The sequence below is a fragment of the Myzus persicae genome, unplaced genomic scaffold, assembly GCF_001856785.1.
Source record: "Myzus persicae strain clone G006 unplaced genomic scaffold, MPER_G0061.0, whole genome shotgun sequence".
In the NCBI taxonomy this organism is placed as follows: Eukaryota; Metazoa; Arthropoda; class Insecta; order Hemiptera; family Aphididae; genus Myzus; species Myzus persicae.
This window is the reverse complement of record NW_019102258.1, coordinates 331,054-346,031: the sequence shown is the minus strand read 5'-3', so window position 1 is coordinate 346,031 and position 14,978 is coordinate 331,054. Positions and strand designations below refer to the sequence as shown.

Below are 14,978 nucleotides of genomic sequence, written 5' to 3'. Positions count from 1 at the left end.
CTTAAACTTATGTAGAATATACGTTCGATAAACATAAGCAACCAATGGATATTAAAACGTTGAATAATCGTTCAAATAGTTATCTTTTGGCCCAATATCATAGTAATTACACCATAAATTAAACAATTCATCAACTAAACGTCTACCACATCCGTACACTATACGAGTGATTCGTGCGTCATGACAAACACATATTAATATATTTACATAGAAATGATCAAAATATTTAGACTCGTTCGAGTTATTTATAGACATTTTCAATTTGCAATTTTTTTTAGTTTTTTATTCTATAAATGTCAATAAAAATTTATTTGTTGGGTTTGTTTCCAACAGTTAATATGTATTCATTTATTCATAATGGTTATACTTGCTCCGGTGTCAACTAAAAAAATTAATTTGTCGTCATGACCATCTATTTTTCGATTTTATTTTATCTTTGATTGCTACTAACTCTGATGGTATCCTAGGGTTTTTTTTAATTTTGGGAACCAACCTAATTAATTGTTTAATTTGAAGTCTATCTGTTAATTACTAATTATTATTGCCCAAATTCTCCAAACGCCCAACCCAAGAACATATTTAGACCTCCAATGTTCATATCCATATCATAGACGTTAAGACTTTTAATGGGGTTGGAGAACCTGTACATATAGATAATTCAATGAGATATAATAAAATTGTTTAGAGTGTCTATGGTGGTTTAACAAACATGATCTTTGAAAAGAAGCTGCTTCTCAATTTTTTTTTTTTAATATTTAGGAGTGATTGGGTGGTTGCTTAATATATGAAAGTGAAAAACAATTTCTTAATAATAATAATTATAGTAGGCAAATAGAAATAGTAATGCTAATAGTACTTGTGTTTATTATACATTTTTGGTAGGAAGGTGGGTAGTGGATAAATTTCAGGTTACTTATGGGTTATTTTAGGTTCATTTTGCCACTGAGTGTCTATTTTCTCAGTAAGTTTTTTCACTTCCGTACTAGGTTATTCATTTGTACTTAATAATTTTGCCAAAGCATACCTCTCCACATTAGTATTTATCTAAGATAAAATATATTGTATTTGTATTATTATCTGAAATTCAAATTTTTTCATATCCTTCTTCTGGTTATCCCTAGTAGCAATATTCTTTAACTTTTAAAATATATATTTATAAGCTAAAATAAAATGTATTACTAATTATCATAGAGTATTGGGAAATACTAGGAAAGCCTTAAGAAAATGTAATTATAAATTATCAAAAATTCAATTATGGAAACAAGAAATCATTTTATTGTAGATAAAAACAAATCTAATTGTTTACGTTTAGAGTTTACGAGTTTTTTATGTTTTTTTAAATCACTAGAACCCATCCCTCTTGGTAATTCATCTTCGTCCAAAAGTATTTCCATCTCCTCAGCTGCTTTGTTGAACCAATTTGTGGATGCTGTTTCTTTCTTTGCCTTTTCTTCCAATGTAGTTACCTCCTGGGCAAGTTTTACACATATAAGGTATGTTTGCAACATCCGCAGTTGTACTTCTAACCTTGGCAATTCTTTTTCTCTTTTCATGGTCCTCAAAACGTTCAGGTATACATTTTTCTTATCAGGAGTGCAAATTAAAAGTGACAACCCAATGTTTGACGCTCGTGCTGTACGGCCACTACGATGGATGTAGATTTCAGCTGTTCTTGGGACGTCATAATGTATAACATGATTAACACCAACAATGTCAAGACCTCTTGAGGCTACATCAGTGGCAAGCAATAATCCATGGTCATTAGCTCGGAATTTGTCTAAATTTTTAAGCCTTTGTTTCTGAATCATATTTGAATGTATAGGTAATGGATTTAATTTGAGAATACTTAAGACACTAGCAAGTCTTTTCACACAACTTATACTATTACAAAACACTAAACTTCTACCAGGATTTCGTTTCAAAAAGTAGTACAAATATCCGTCTTTTTCCTTAACTGAGCAAAATATTTGCATTTCTTTCACTGTGCTAGTTACACAGTTTACAGTTGTCAGGTTTACAACATGTGGATTTTTCATACCGATTAACTGAATTAAACTTTTCAATTTATCTTCAGGTGTTAAATTTTTTTTAACTTTTTTTTTATTCTTAATGTTTATTCTGTATGGAGCTTTATGCACCATAGTAAGCGTTGCAGAAAACACAAAATTCTGTCGCTTATTATTTTTTTTTAAATTGATTTTCTCAAGCATAAGATGTAGTTCAGGAAAATGTGCTGTCTCCACCATACGATCTGCTTCATCAATTACAAAGTACTTGACTTTATTCAACTGCATTAAATGTGGCTCACTTCTCTGCACCATTTCCCAAAGACGTCCAGGAGTAGCTACAACAATTTCTGGACCTTTTTTTAAAATCCTTTCTTGTTTTTCGCTTGACAATCCACCTACAATAGCAGCGATACTAATATCTGTAAATTTTGCAACATCTTCAATGTGGTTTTTTACTTGCATGGCGAGCTCGCGGGTAGGTACGAGAATGACTGCCCATAATTTTTTATTTGTTCGCGGATAATTGTCTGGCGGCAAATTGACGACGGCCACACAACCTAGTCCATTTTCATCAAGTTCTTCTAAGACTTCTGGTTCACTGTCATTTTCTGAGTCTGAATCAGAGACTAACTCTGGGTCAGAATCTGAGTCATCTGATACTGATCCCTTAGATCTCCCATTGAGTATACCATTTAAAATGGGTATTGCAAATGCAAGTGTCTTACCACTTCCAGTTTCAGCAGCACCCAGTATGTCTCTATGATCGTTGATGGCTGGGGGAATCGATTCCGACTGAATCTTTGTAGGTTTGGTGAAGTTTTTCAACTTGAGAGCGTTTAATAATTCTGTCCGGATGTTCAGCGGCTCCCAATTGTCCATGGTTGTTGGACGAAAACCTAATAAAACAAATCAGAAATGACAATAACGTACTCTCCAGCAACAATATTAACAGTTTTTAGAATTCACTTACCAGTTAGTAGTTACCCCAATACTTCGTGTTTAAATATAAATACGATATTTGAAAATAATTATTTAAATTATAACTATTTGATATTTTGTATTTCGCATTTGATTATTTGACAAAATTGATAAATGATAGTAGTTATCTAAATTGTAAACACGTGCAGACGGGAATCTTATTTGAGGTTATGTGCAATTTGCGCTAATTTATAACAATTTAAAATCGTAATTCGTAGACTACTTACTAGTAGTTACTACTACGAGTTACAACATATCTCCTCTGTGCTAGAACCTAGAAAACTGTTCATTATTTCATCAAGTAAATCTTTTTGAATTGTTTCATCTAGGCCTTTACTCCTTTATACAATTTTCATATATATTGAGTGTTGAATCTTGAATAAATCAAACCAATCATTGAATAGCAAAACAATATCTGAAGCCTGTTTTAATACAGACATTTTTTTGTCAAATATTAATTATTATGTAAAATATAATTTAAAAATTATGAAATGTACCAAATAAATATTATTATGTTACTTAATTATACTATTATGAAATAAGTATTTACTTCCTTTCAGTTATATTTCTCTAATAACTTTTTTTCCCCACCATAGTCTATGGCTTTGGCAACTGCATATTATGAAAATAACTGTACCGCTAATTTTACATTCATACGATCTGTTCCTTGACACTTCAACTAACAGGACGTGTTTGTTTGTAAATTTATCAGTCAGTTTAAAAAATCTTGATCAGAATTTAAATTTAGCAACTCTTCAAAAACACTTCAATATATTTTCCATTGAAAAGTACTATAACAATGACAATAATTATTTACTTGATATTTAATAGAAATTAATTTTATATCTATCGTCTAAATGGTTTCTTGCTAATCTTAAATGATTTGTTATGTCTGCAAAAACATAGATGTTTTGGTTCTTTATTTTATGCTCGAAGTATATTATATCTATACACATAAATTTATGTTTAAAGCTTTCCATAATCCAATGTCACTAACCATTACAGGGACATTAAATTCAGCATTATACAATTGCTCAATAATCTGACATTACAAATCTCCTGTTATTGGGGTAACATAACCATACATAATCGGCTGTTTCCAATTAAATACTACCTAACCCCATATATTAATTAAGGAACTTAAATACGTATCTAGTCATAAATCATAATAATTTTGATGGCTTTTATATTTTGGTGATAAACCCCTTAAAGTAATCGCTTAAGAAATATCTTCTGGTTTTTGATAAACCTTTTTTTTGGATGAAGAATGGAAGCTGAATTTGAGTTTGTATAATGACTAATGAGTTGTAATAAAATATTACCAAAGCGACTTTCAAAATGAAGATCTTCCAAATTAATAAGATCTTGATAATATTTTACTTTGCCCATTTTCATTTTTTTTTTCCTTAAATTTTAAATTTTTTTTGTTATACTTGTAACATTCTTCTTTTAATCTTATCATTTTAAGAATATGTTTTTATAGTTTAAATTATGATTAAATATTAGCTATGGTTTACATTATAATTTATAATATTACTATTTACAGAGTAAAGAATACATTGATAATAAAAAAATTATTAAATTATTAAATAAATGATTAAAACACTACATATTAAGATATTATTTTTAATAATTTAAACATTACATACCAAAGTACCAACCAAACAAACATATAATAGAAAACATGTATTTTATTGTATTTTATCAATATTAATATTAAATAAATATGTTAAGCTAAATAGCATGCATGCATGTAACACATATTTTATTTTCATTACCTATATTAACAAATAAAAATATGCTATACTGGCAAAAATGTAATCTAATTTCTAAATCTTTATTATTATTTAATATTCTATAGTAGCCAGTGCCCTGTAGGTATCATAAATCATAATACTGTTAATTATCCTATTAACACCATGCAAACATCAAAGCACTTAACGTATTCCCAAGGAACTTAAGAGAATATAGAAGGAACTCTTATTTTATATCTTATTCTTATATCTTTATTATTAATCATATTTCTTTTTAAACTTACTTCAAAATAATATCACTTGATGTATTAGTTTTCTTCCATTTTTTTCAGAATACAATACATAATTTTCATTTACAAAATGCAAAAAACAATGAACCACTAATATGATTATTTCATGGGGTTTGAATAAATATGGAAATTATTTAGGATACTAAAGTAAATAATATTACTAAGAATTACTTATTTTTACCAGAATTAAAATGTATGGGTTTCCTATCTGCATTCGTTTGACCAAATTGTGTTTGTTTTTTCCAAAAATTCCTTAAAATTGGATTTTTTGGGAATCAATGTAATAAAATTAGTCAATTTTTCACTAGACTTTTTATTTACTTCCACTATCACATGAATTAAACTCACAAATTAGTATCTTGTGAGTGAAAATGTAAAATTATATTTATATATTATGAATAATATTTTACCTGATTTACATCAATTATTTTTATAGCATTAAATAAATAAGTACTATAAACTTATTTTCTTATGTAAATCTACTATGATAAACATTAAAAACAAAGAATTCGCAAATTAATTGTATTTGTTTTTATTACAATATCATAATCAATTAATATCAATGAATAACATAGTGTAATGACATCAGGTATAATAGAAAAATGACAAAATGTAATTTGTCATAGTAAAAAGCTCATATTATTATTATTACAAATTGTTTTTAAAACTATTTTTGCCACATAACTTAAATGTTAATGAAATGAGGCAAACAACGGGCTATGGCTGGAAAGGGTGGGGTAAGCTCTCTGGTATGTGTTAAATAAGTTTGAATACAATTAGCAAAATCCCTTGCATTAAGTCTATCAACGATAGATTTTCATTAATAAGCAATTTGTTCCAATCACTTTTTACGCTCACAACTTAAGTTGTTAGCTATATATACACTGTTCAACTTTTATAATATACCTATGTCCTATCACTATTCAGATTTAATTTAACATTACAAGCAGGCGTTACACATGAAAATTTAAGTTCATCTATTTTTTCAGAATGTCAGAAGTTGAACTATTAACTTGATCACTGTTTATGATGATGGACTCTATGTTAGAAAATACATTTAGACCTCGGGGAAATAATTATCACCTGGTATGTTGAATATGTTGAATGTTGTACGACTCAAAGTAAGAATAGATAAAACAAGTGTCGGACTGAGTATTAAGGACCTCACCGGGAATTTACTTATAAAGGGCCTCAACAATAGTAATGAATAATAATTCGCTTGAAAAAGATGATTAATTTTTTTCACCAAAAATTATCATAAATTAATAAACTTTATAATTTACAATCGTTACTCAAGACAACATATTGTTTATCTTTATTTATTGTTTTTTTTTAGTTAAATTAATTGACAATTTATTTTATAGTAATTTTTAGGGATCGATTATAATAAATATTATCAATTCAAATTATCATAAAACTATAGAAGTATAGTGTAGACAGTGTAGTATATTATAATGTTAGACATTAGTTAATGAGAGTGTTGAAAATTTCCTAAAACTATGATAAAAACTATTAATTTTAGGTCATTTCATTTGATCTGTGTCTTTGTTCTTTAAGAAAATAATTTTAATATTATGAACTATTATAGGCTATAGCTACAAATATTGTACAGCAGTACAGCGTGAGTGAATTTAACTGAGTTTAATACTCAGTTACTAATAACAGATACTAATTAACTTTTAAGGTTTATTGAATTAAATTATATTGTCTGCCGCCTGGTAAAAATAAATTAAAATAAATTTGATGAATCCCCGTAAATGGTTTAATTCTCTTATGTACATGTACCCTATACTCTATAGTACATAAGTTTCGATCGCGTGCTTTAAAATTACTTACCGAAATTAAAAGGAACCAAGAAATTGTAATTTTGTAAATGTTCAACAGTCGATTTTTAATATTATATTATTATTACATTGTGTTTCGACGCAAATAGCACCCTAGACATTTTTTGATCATCACAATGTTTCCTAAAATAATTAATGTATTTTTAGCTTATTTTCAAAATTACTTCCTTTCTACGCCTATGAATAGGTAAAAGGTAATTGTTAATCAGAGGTTCCACTGTTAAAGTGGGGGGACTGAAGTCCGGGAACTCTTGTTGTGTTTAAAAGGTGTCCCTAATAGGTTATAACTAGGGCTCGGGACTTATTGCACTTAAAATTATCAAAATATGTATGCAAATATGCAGTCCAAATCGTCAAAACATGCTTTAAAATATGCAGCTAATTTTTATTTTATTTTTAAAAAACGCATAAGGTCGTATATTATAAATTATTATTATAAAAATAAAAATTTAAAAATTAGGTAGGTACTTAATATAATAAAAATAATTTTTATACAGGTTACTCATCTCCATCTGTATCAACCTAGGATTCATTAGGTTTTATTTTTATCACAACTATACAATTGTCGATATTGTCGATAAAAAGGTTGATTATTAAGCGATAAAGAGACTTTCATCGTAAACAGACGTACGTGTTAGTACGAAAGACTACGACCATCCAATTATGATTTTTCCTGACAATTTTATGTTTATAAAAATATAAAAATGTGAAATATACCCAAATATATTTAAAAATTGTTCAAATATGCGTTTTTTTTTAAATATGACGAAATATGCAAATTCAAACTTAGTATTTCGTAAAATAGACTACGACCACTACAAAAAAACATGCAAATGCAAGAAGTCCCGAACCCTAGTTATAACTTATAACTTATAAGTTAAACTAATATTTATCAAACTGCCACTGGTGCCACCATATCTACCTTTGTTATTTCTACTTATCTTTCCTTATAATATTTACTAACATTGTTAAACACTTTTTTTTTTTTACATCTTTAACTGTAAAAGTGCCTTCACTGGAAGGTATCTTTAATCCGTCCTTCACGCCATAGTTATCAATTCATCAATTTCACTTATTGTTCAAAATGTATGTAACAGATTGTGGAAATATAAATTAAGTAACAAAAAAAAAAAAAGTACTGGAAAGTCAAATTCAATTTTTTTGGATTCACTCAATTTTTCATGGAATGATTGTCTTATTTTGATGTAGTTAAAAAAAATGCATAACTTTAGATACTTAAAATTTAAGCAAAATGTTTGTTTCATCATATTTTCTATACTTGAAAACATTTTCAAAATATTTTGACTCATTTTGATCTGTTTACTGATATTTTCGGTTTTAATTTTGTTTAGCTTTTTTTCTGTAAATGTCAATAAAAATGTATTTGTAGAGTCAAACAGCTTGAAAAGGTTTCTGATATCCAATAGCAGTTGAAAAATATTAAAAATACATAGGCACAGTTTTTTTTGTAGAGTTCAAATTTTGTCAACATTTAAAATTATCAGTTTTTTATGGTTGTTTATGTTTGAATTTGGACGAAATTACAAATTAAATAACCAAGAATATAATTTAAGTTATTTTGTTGTAGCATATATTTTTGTTTAAAAATATTATTCGTGGCTACTTTAAATTCCTTAAGTATATTATTATATACAAATATGATAGTATATATGCAAATAACATAAATTCAATCTAATTATCTACCGAGTACCAGCTACATTCTACACAGTAAACGAATATCGTGGACACTAGCGGGGACCATATTACTATATTTTATATTGTAGAGTTGTCAACTCAAAATGCCACTTTTGGCTAACCGTACATGTAAACGTATTATTATTGAACCATATATTATTGAGATGTAAGAATATTACAATCGTCATTTTAAATACACATATGTTATGTGGCTGAAAATTAATTAGCCATGTACCTATTTTATTTTCAATGTTCAACAATATTATAATATTATTTTTCGTTGTCATGGTTATGTACGTTCGTCTGAATGTTTATTCATACGTCTTATAACAAATTTTGTTTCAGTCTACTACGAGGCATTACCCAAACTATTTTTTGTCTCATAAATTATTTAAATAATTTAACTCAATTATAATATCTTGAAATTCAATTTCTGAATTTTTAAACAAAACCATCGTGGAAAGTTTCACAGAAGCAGACCATATTATAACGCCAGAACAATTGGATGTTCCGGCTGTTGCAGGGAGTTTGCAGTAATGCGAGCATAGCACCCGCCATAGCGGATGCAGTATTTTGTCGGAAGACAAAGAGCACAGGGTGGACAACCCTACACTGACCACGAGGCCTACGACAATTGTATGTGATATCAGTGAGCTCAGTGGCCAATAACCAACGACGACGTTGACTTTGGCGGATTTTAAAGTGTTGGACAAGGTGGCTGAGGACTTACTGAAAGCCGCAGTTCAGAGGTCATTGAATTTACCGCCCCGCCGAGGATTTTTGTACCGAGCGTCTTGGACAAGTTGCTGGAGTTTGACGAAGTCGCGCCGGAAATCTGAAACGCTAACACGAAGTACGGTAAGCACCTTCCGCCATTACCGCGGTGTTTTAGCAGTGCGCCGGAAGTTGAACACTTGCCACCGATAACACGACATTCTGAAGACGGTGATTGTGTGGCACCTAGTCTTTTGGCCAATTGCGTGCGACGAACAACAATGGCGGCGAACAACCATCTGCCGTCGGACGTCCTAGAAGTCAAGCGACCGATTCAGTCAGAAGAAATTGAGGAGGCAGTTCAAACCACGGCTATAGACGTAACAAAAAACGACGGTGATTGCGTGGCACCCAGTCTTTTGGCTAATAACGTACAAACGACCACGGCGATCAACCAGCTGCCGTCGGACGTAGATTGTGAACCGGACGTCCTAGAGGTCAAGAGCGTGATTCAGTCGGAAGAAATTGAGAAGAAAGTTCAAAGCACGGCTATAGATGTAGCAAAAAATGACGGTGATTGCGTGGCACCCAGTGTTTTGGCTAATAAAGTGCAACAAACAACCACGGCGATCAACCAGCTGCCGTCGGACGTAGATTCTGAGCCGGACGTCCTAGAAGTCAAGAGCGTGATTCAGTCGGAAGAAATTGAGAAGACTGCAGTTCAAAGCACGGCTATAGGTGTAGCAAAAAATGACGGTGATTGCGTTACACTCGGTCTTTTGGCTAATAACGTGCAACAAACGACAACGGCGAACAACCAGCTGCCGTCGGAAGTAGATTGTGAGCCGGACGTCCTGGAGGTCAAGAGCGTGATTCAGTCGGAAGAAATTGAGAAGACTGCAGTTCAAAGCACGGCTACAGACGTAGCAAAAAGTGACGGCGACGAGCTCGAACCGTCGGTGACCACGGCCACGGTGAAGTCAGCAGCAGCAGCAGCAGCAGAAGAACAACCGCTGCAAGATCGTCGCAGGCCGTCCATCATGTCAGCACTGGGGAACCGACTCCTCAAGGTCAGCAGATTGTTCTGCTGTTGTTGTCGTCCGAATAATATTGATTAGAGTGGTACTCTCAACTCTGGTACCGCGATATGGCTAGACGCTGTTAAACGATTGAGAGATGCATTGATCCAGGATGTTTTTTGGACACCGTCTTGCCGCCATTCGCTCACGTCGCTGCGGGCATCGAACAGTCGAGAAGTTCGACCCAGTCCACTCCAGCCCTCTACAATCCCGTGTGACCCTCGATAGCCGGCTTAAGTCACATCCGGTCATCCGGTTTTCCGAGGGCGAAGCACGTTTGGGTACATTACATTATTTTTACCTGTAAATGTAGAACACGTTTGGGTACACAAATACGGCTGCAATACGATTGCGCGCGGTCCTTATCAGCGGTACCTTTTTAGGCGTACGATTGCGCGTGCTAAATTATTTTTATTTCTAAGCTCTAAATAGAGCCAACCTCCTCGTGGTGTCTCCTGGATAACGCTAATAGACTCTAAAAATTTAAAATTAATGATTAATAATTAAAGTGTTATTTTTCTAGGTGTTTCTAAATGTTATATTAATACCTATTTCCTATGTACCCAAACGTGTTATATTTCTAGAGATATGGTGTACCCAAACGGTGTATTCATTTGTGCCCAAACGTGTTGCGTTTAGGGTCTACTGTACCCAAACGTGTTACGGCCTTTTTCGAGCACCCTTGTGCCTCGTCGCATTTTTTTTTTACATTTTTCTTTTAAATTTGTACCGACGTCTGTCGTTTTTCACCGGCAACCTTTTAGTTGGCCCTCGCGTTTTTTGTTTTTTTTGTTTTCCCGCTAACCACTCCTGCGGGTATCTATATACATTAAAAATTAAGATGTATTCAATATATATATTGTATTATTGTATTAATATTTTTTTAAAATATTTTTTTGTATATTATATACATTTATTACCACGTATTCGGTTTCTCTTTGTGTAAAAATATGTTTCATACAGTTAATTTGAAAATTAAAAATGTAGATGTATTCAATATATATATTATATTATTGTATTATTGTTTTTTTTAAAATATTTTTTTGTATATTATGTCATACATTTATTACCATGTATTCAGTTTTTCTTTGTGTAAAAATATGTTTCATACTCTTAATTTGAAAAATAAAAATGTGTTATTTACAGAATACTTGTTTATTCAATTGACTCGTGTATGTATTAAATAAAAAAATAAAAATACGAAGATTCTAATAATCTATTATATAATACCTAAAATAACTTAAAAAATTTAATAAAAAATTTAGAATGAAAACATAATTTAATGTGCTCATATTTTGTTGATATTTTTGACATGAACCATTATAGTTAGTTTTGATAAGAGTGTTAATTTATAAGCGTTATATATTGTAGTCATAACCACGGTCTTAGACCGTGGTCATAACTATAGGCATATATCAGGGATGGCAAATCCACGGAACGTGTGATCGAGGGGGCACGCGAAAATGTTTATATATTATATAATATATAATATTATAGGACCTTTTTTTTTTTTAAGTTTGAACCGACGACGCCGCGGGGACTGCTTCCGCGTTATTTCCGCGGCGCAAATATTATAGGACTTATAATAATCTAAACTAACCTTTTTATACCTTTTTATAACAAAATATATTATTTTTAATATTTTTTTCATGGCACGCAGTGTTCAAAAGGTTTGCCATCCCTGTCCTAGACCGTCAAATAAATCGTAATACTCATCTAAAATATTAGTATCTTTATCATTGTTCATAACATTAATTCTAGAAATTAAATTAAGATTATTGCAAGTTGACAAACCTATAATATGGAATAGCGCATTAGCGCATTGCACGGAAAATCAACTTTGAAAAATTCTATAGAATAACATCTTTGTTTATAAAAAACATTTAATGTGACTATATAGTATTAACTATAATATTATGGTATTATGTCGTAAGTGTATTATAGGTAAAACGTTTTATATTATTATAAATTCGACGACTGTGACATGTACGGAATGTGCGGCTGCGGTGACGTCGTCGTTGTCGAAAGGTGGAACAGATGCGAACGCTCAGCGCCCATATCGTCGTATGGGGTTGTTGCTGTAGTGCTGTACATCAAGCACTATAGCACACGTACTATACTACTATTATAATATACCAACGGACGACGTGTTATAAAAATAATAATAAATCACATTACACAATATGTGCGGTGATATAAATATATGTATATAGAAAGTACGCATACACGTGGTCGTTCTGCAGTAAAGTTGTGCACGTGCGGTAATATTAATAGGGCGTGCGTATGAAGGTACCAACAACCTAATCGTAAAAGTGTATTATGTTATATTATGTTAAATGTGCAATGGAAAGTATAATCTAATAGATATTATGATAGTATTACTGTCATAATTATTTTACGATTGCAATGCACCCGGTTCGAGTGCCGTGGTGGACGGCGGTGGCCGTCGTATATTTTGTGGTTGGACAGAGGGAGCTGGATTCTGGCGGAGCTCTAAATGCGACTATACCGATAGTTGGGTACCCAGTGGTTACTCCTGGGATTTGAGGGACATATTGGTATGGTCGAATGGTATGCTGCAGGTTACATTTCGTTCATTCGGTCAAGACTCGACAAGCAATGCTGTAGTTGTAATGTTTTAATAATAATATTATCTTTAAAATTAATGGCGGACGCGTGCGAGTTTTACAGAGATACAATATACTTGTATGTATTGTATACACACATATTATGTATTATAATATATAAAATTTGTTATTTATACCAAACACAGCCGGCCGACGTTTTCTATTTTTAGCGAATGTTTAACGCCGGACGGACACGCATCCACGTATATATTTCAATGTTATAATAACTGTACGCAATGCCCGTCGTATACGTAATACAAAATGGGTACTGCTAGAAGTAAACTCCCACTATATTATCCTACATAATGAGAATGTCGTGTGCTCGACAAATTTAATGATTTTACAGCAGCCGTGACTACATACATATTAACGCTTATTATATCGGCTCGCCTCGAAAAACTATGGCAAAAAAAATGTTATTTTGAAATGCCTAGTAAATAATATAATGACGATATAGAGTCGTGAAAATATACAGTGGGTTGGAGACCCAGAAATGTAATTTGAAAAATTATAAATGTCGCTCCGTCCTCCCTGAAGTTCATACCTACCTATTAAGTTATAAATTATTATTTTTTGGTATATTAGCACCTACGACCGAAATCAACGTGTTAATTTTATAAAATATTCAAAATATTCAAAAAATGCAATCCAAACAAAATGTTACAATAATAAACGACAGTCTTTGAGCAGACAGCTTAGAGCCTTTGCCCAAAATTTCAGCGATATAATTCCATAGTAAATGCTTATAGTGCTTATATATATATAAATATATGTATAATGTATACTTTGGCATTTAAGTTAGCTCGGACGTGACTTATCGTTAAAAATGTTATGATATCATTATTATTATTATTAGGGCTCCGACTTTGTTGTATTTGTTTGTTATTTTTTTACCAATTAGATTTATTGCTAGGGCCTAGGAAGCTATAAATTCAGTACACATGACTAACCTTAACGGTCTTAAAGAAAAATATATCAACACAATATTTTAGAGCACTTATATATTTGTTTACATATTAAGTATAGCCATTTTTCTGATCTTCCGGTTCTTAAGGTTTTTTTTGATAAATTTTGGGTATTCGGGTTAAGACGATACTTTACAACACAATTCTATGACTTGGTAAATTAAGATATTGATTTTATACTGTCGAAGTGACCAAGGTCCGTCAAACAATATAATAAATAATAATACAATTATTATTTTTACTTCCCGTTGGTTTTGTTGTATGCTAAGGACCAAACGAGACCGAAAAGATGAACAGCAGGTGATCTAAGGTAGGCACAAGCCTAAACGTAGAGAAGAAAATGATAAATTCAAATCTTATAGTTTAAAAATTAGGTAACTAAATAAAAAATAGCATTATTAATAACAAGTAAAGGTGATTTCAGTTGATCCGCATTAAACTATTTAAGGGTCTAACACTCATTATGTCAAAAAGTTTTTACTTTTTTGAAAACATTTTTTCACACAATTTGATGCGATTTCTAAATATAAACTTTAGTTTTTTCGTTATCATTTTTTAGGTACTCTATTTCGATGAATGATACTGTACATTTTTAATTTCGAAGCAGAATACACAAATTGGTGAGAAAAACATTTTGAAATAATTATTGGTGTTTACCCAGGTGATCAGCCACCCTGTACACAATGGGGTATAAACGTATATGTATGACTGCGTGTACATTTCAAACATATTTTATAATATCAATATTTATATCAACGTTGGGCCCTAAACGGGTGGTGCCCGTGGTGGTCGTCATAAATTACTACACGCCGCCGGGAGCCACAGAAGACGCGTCGCATCAAACTATTTCACTAGTACAATATTATTATTATTATTAATTATTATTACTATAATCGTTAACCGCAGTCGAGTCCCGACGACCACTTGCCGGGATCGTCGCGCCGCACGTGTTGCCGAGTAGCTGGCACGCGTCGCCGTCGGTGGTGCAGCAGTCTCGAGTCCACAAGTCGCCGGGGTTTTTAT

The 14,978-nt window shown here is 31.6% G+C and overlaps 1 protein-coding gene across 1 annotated transcript; it reads right to left on the bottom strand.

Annotated features, from left to right (window-relative positions):
• Window positions 1-1,255: 1,255 nt before the first annotated feature.
• Window positions 1,256-3,109, bottom strand: LOC111031663 (ATP-dependent RNA helicase DDX24). The gene is made up of 2 exons (XM_022311701.1): window positions 2,980-3,109; window positions 1,256-2,905 (listed from the first exon to the last, which is right to left on the bottom strand). Exon 2 carries the CDS (start codon window positions 2,886-2,888, stop codon window positions 1,269-1,271), a length of 1,620 nt encoding a protein of 539 aa, XP_022167393.1. The 5' UTR covers window positions 2,889-2,905; window positions 2,980-3,109; the 3' UTR covers window positions 1,256-1,268.
• Window positions 3,110-14,978: the final 11,869 nt, after the last annotated feature.